General features: G+C 38.0%; 1 protein-coding gene across 1 annotated transcript in view; it reads right to left on the bottom strand.

The window, feature by feature from the left end:
- DNAH5 (dynein axonemal heavy chain 5) overlaps positions 1–3,492 on the bottom strand; it is a 212,920-nt gene that overhangs the window by 104,793 nt on the left and 104,635 nt on the right. The window contains exons 43-44 of the mRNA XM_019646195.1: positions 2,550–2,692; positions 1,682–1,816 (exon numbers count right to left, since the gene is read on the bottom strand). Of these exons, the coding sequence (XP_019501740.1) occupies positions 1,682–1,816; positions 2,550–2,692 (278 nt within the window). The remainder of the gene's footprint in view (positions 1–1,681; positions 1,817–2,549; positions 2,693–3,492) is intronic.

Genomic DNA, 3,492 nt, shown 5'->3' with positions numbered 1-3,492 from the left:
CTCTTAAAGTGTATGACAGCATTGGAGGTAAAAACTGGACTTGGTCTGCTGCCCATATAAGAAAAACTATCAAAAACTATTTCATTATGGTAGTAGGCAGAATTGTGTCATCTTCATTTAGAATACCGCAACATTTTTATAAAAGCACTCTATGAAAAAAAAATGCTTCACGTTCAAAATGTTGGTTAAACTAAGCCTTGTTAATTCCCCTCCTAAGCAGCTCACTCCACCTGTGGACTCTGCCCTTGACTAGGCGCCTTTTCCTTGCTGTCACCTTCTATAACCCCAGACTGCCCCACCTGTCTCCCGGTCTATTCGCTACATGACCTCCAGGTGGTCTTTTACACACAGGGTAGACCATACCACCACACCCCTGCCCAGCTCCATGGCTTCCCGTCACACACACAATAAAATCTGGGTATCCAGCGTGGCTCACAAAGCTTCTCATGCCATATCCACCGTGCAAATTTGAATTCCCCCAAAAGCAAAGCCTGAGGCAAGGATGTGGGTGCTGGGACTTTGGAGTCAGAGGAAAGAGAGCGAAACAGGAAAGCAGAGAAGTCAATGGCAGGTGCACTGCTGAGCTGGTCACAGATGTGGTGTCCCTCCAAAAGACAGGCGGTGGGACATATGTCACCAGCTCTTCTCCCCCATTGGATGAGGATATGGCTGCTACCTCAGGAGCATTGATTCCCACCATAAATAAATACACACACACACACACACACAAACACACAAACACACATGCATATACATGTACATGTATATGTAAATTTATGCATATGTGTGTGTATATATATATTCCATCATGGAATATTATTCATCCATGAGAAAGGAGGACATCCTCCCATTTGTGACCTTGAGGACATTATGTTAAGTGAGATAAATCAGACAGAGAAAGGCAAATACTTATACAGCAGACCCTTGAATAATTTTGTTCAACAGTGTTTTGTTACAACATTGATGAAATAAAAAAAGATTCCTGGCCAGGGCCACTGTCTGTGTGCAGTATGCATGTNGTTGCAGTGGGCTGCTATGAGCTACCATGAGTGACTGGCAGCCAGTGTGAGCTGCCGTGAGTGGCCGTCCAATGGCCGGCAACCAATCTGCCTCAGCCAGGAAACAGCACAATGATCACAATACCAACATGGGCCAGTGAAGCGACGTTCTCCACAACTAGACTGAAGAACAAAAGAACAGCAACTTGTCTGTTCCTTTCCCCATTTTCCCAACGCTGTTCCCTCCCCCAATTCCCCAATAAAATCTTTAAAAAAGAATCCTGCTTCACTAAGGGCTAGAATAATAGTAACATTCAGAGAAAAGCAGACCATAGGGAGAGAAAGTAGGTTTCAACAGAGGAATAAATTATATTTCTTCCAGTTTTGGATTTTGCATGTTCACACATTTTGTACGTAGGTATTTTAAACATGATTGAGGTCTTGAACACCTTCTATAAGCTCTTCATTTCTCCATAATTTAAGATAATTACATACTATAATCTAACTAGGGAGAGATTCCATTGCAGCTGAATAATAGAAATAAAGGAAGACATATGGAGGGGATTTACCCCAGCTATGAGAGTGGAGATGGCAGCTCAGTGGGCACAGAAGAATAGTGACAACTGGGAGCCTTCAGTTTATCACAAACCTGGGCTCCACGCACAACGCCAAAGAGCCAGTACCTGAAACATTAGTGGGGTGGTTGCAGAAGAAAAGTTCAGACTCTTGATCATGTGACTTTCAGGATCGTATTTTGACATGAATCCTTTGATGATGACCGTTTTGGCTGTTCCCTGTTCACCAATTAACAGCACAGCCTAAAACAGAAGTTGAGAAAAAAACCCAAGAAGTACAATAAAATGATTGTCATTAGGCTGAATTGTGTCCCCCCCCCCAAATTCATATGTTGAAGCCCTAACTCCCAGGACCTCAGAATGTGACTGTATTTAGAGATAGAATCTTTAAAGAGGTGATTATGTTAAAATGTGGCCATTAAGGAGGGCTGTTAACTGGCTCCTTATAAGAAGAGGAAATTTGGATACACAAAGAAACAGCAGGGATGTCTGCACACAGATAAAGACCATGGGAAGACACATTTAGAAGACAGACAGCCATCTGCAAGCCAAGGAGAGAGGCGTCAGAGAAAAACTAAACTTGCTGACACCTCAATCTTGGACTTCAAGCCTCCAGAACTGCAGAAACAGAATAAAACAAAAAAAGTCTCTTATTTAAGCCACCCAGTCTGTGGTACTTTATGTCAGCTCTAGCAAACTGATACAATAATCCGAAGAGAAGGATTTCTCTTTGGAAAAAAGAAGTGAAAATTTACTTTGTCTCAACTAATACATGAGAAATAATTAATTATGAATTAGAGCTATTCAACACTAATATTGTTAATGGGGGATAATAAAAGGAGTATACTAATGTGGGTAATATTTTCATTTATTTTAAACAGCAACATAAAATATTCTGACATAAATGTAGGATGCTTTATGTTTTCAAGTGACATTTTAAAACATGCTATTTTTAACAAAAGTTAACAAGTCATACCTTCCCCTGTTTAGCAATGGTTTTGATTAGGAAGTCAGTCCTCACGTTGTCAACGTTTGGCACCAGGATGGAGCTATATTCTGGGATGCTATCAGAAGGATACTCATATTCCTCGGTACACATGTTCCAGTGCACCCATTTACCTGAGGTGAACAGAGAACATTTACCTGTTCATCTACCTATTAATAGTTAACTAACTGTAATGAGCAGACATCCTTGACATCTCATAAAGGCATTTTCCAAAAACTCCCCATAAAATAGAGGTCATTAAAATCACAGATCTAAGCATGATTTAAGTATGTGTTAGATGACTCAAAATTTCTCTAGAAACTATTCGAAAGTGGTACTAGTGGGAAATACAAAGGCATATCTTGAAATTTTCTTTTTAAATACATAGGTTTTCAATTAAAGTATACATAACAATACAGAACACTGTGACAGTAGTATGTACCTAAAATTTTTAAATGTCAAATCTTACAAGGTTTTCATTACACACTTCCTTAACTGTATGACCAAAAATAAAAGATCCTAGGATGCTATATATAAATATTGTATATATGTACTTCATACATGTGTACATATATGTGTATATATGTACTTTATATATGCATGCACATATAAATACTTAAAGTATATATGCAGGATAGATGTATAGATACACATATATTTGGTAATATACTTCACACATTGTAATTTTTACATAAATTGTTGATTGTATCAAATGAATAGCTGAAATGAATCTGATTTGGGGATTTTTAAAAATTTGTTCTTAATTCATTAGAAGTTCAGTACATAATATATTTAACAAGGGGAAAATGTGCACTTGGGACACAATGAAAATAAATATTTAAAAAAGAACAATTAGCTTTCTTCACACATGAAAATTTTCATTTTAATTTTACAGCCAAGAGTTTTAATTATCATTTAGAAAAAAAGTATATGT

Source organism: Hipposideros armiger, unplaced genomic scaffold, assembly GCF_001890085.2.
Source record: "Hipposideros armiger isolate ML-2016 unplaced genomic scaffold, ASM189008v1 scaffold_98, whole genome shotgun sequence".
Classification (NCBI taxonomy): Eukaryota; Metazoa; Chordata; class Mammalia; order Chiroptera; family Hipposideridae; genus Hipposideros; species Hipposideros armiger.
The sequence above is the reverse complement of the archived record's forward strand: the minus strand, read 5'-3'. Positions and strand labels throughout refer to the sequence as shown.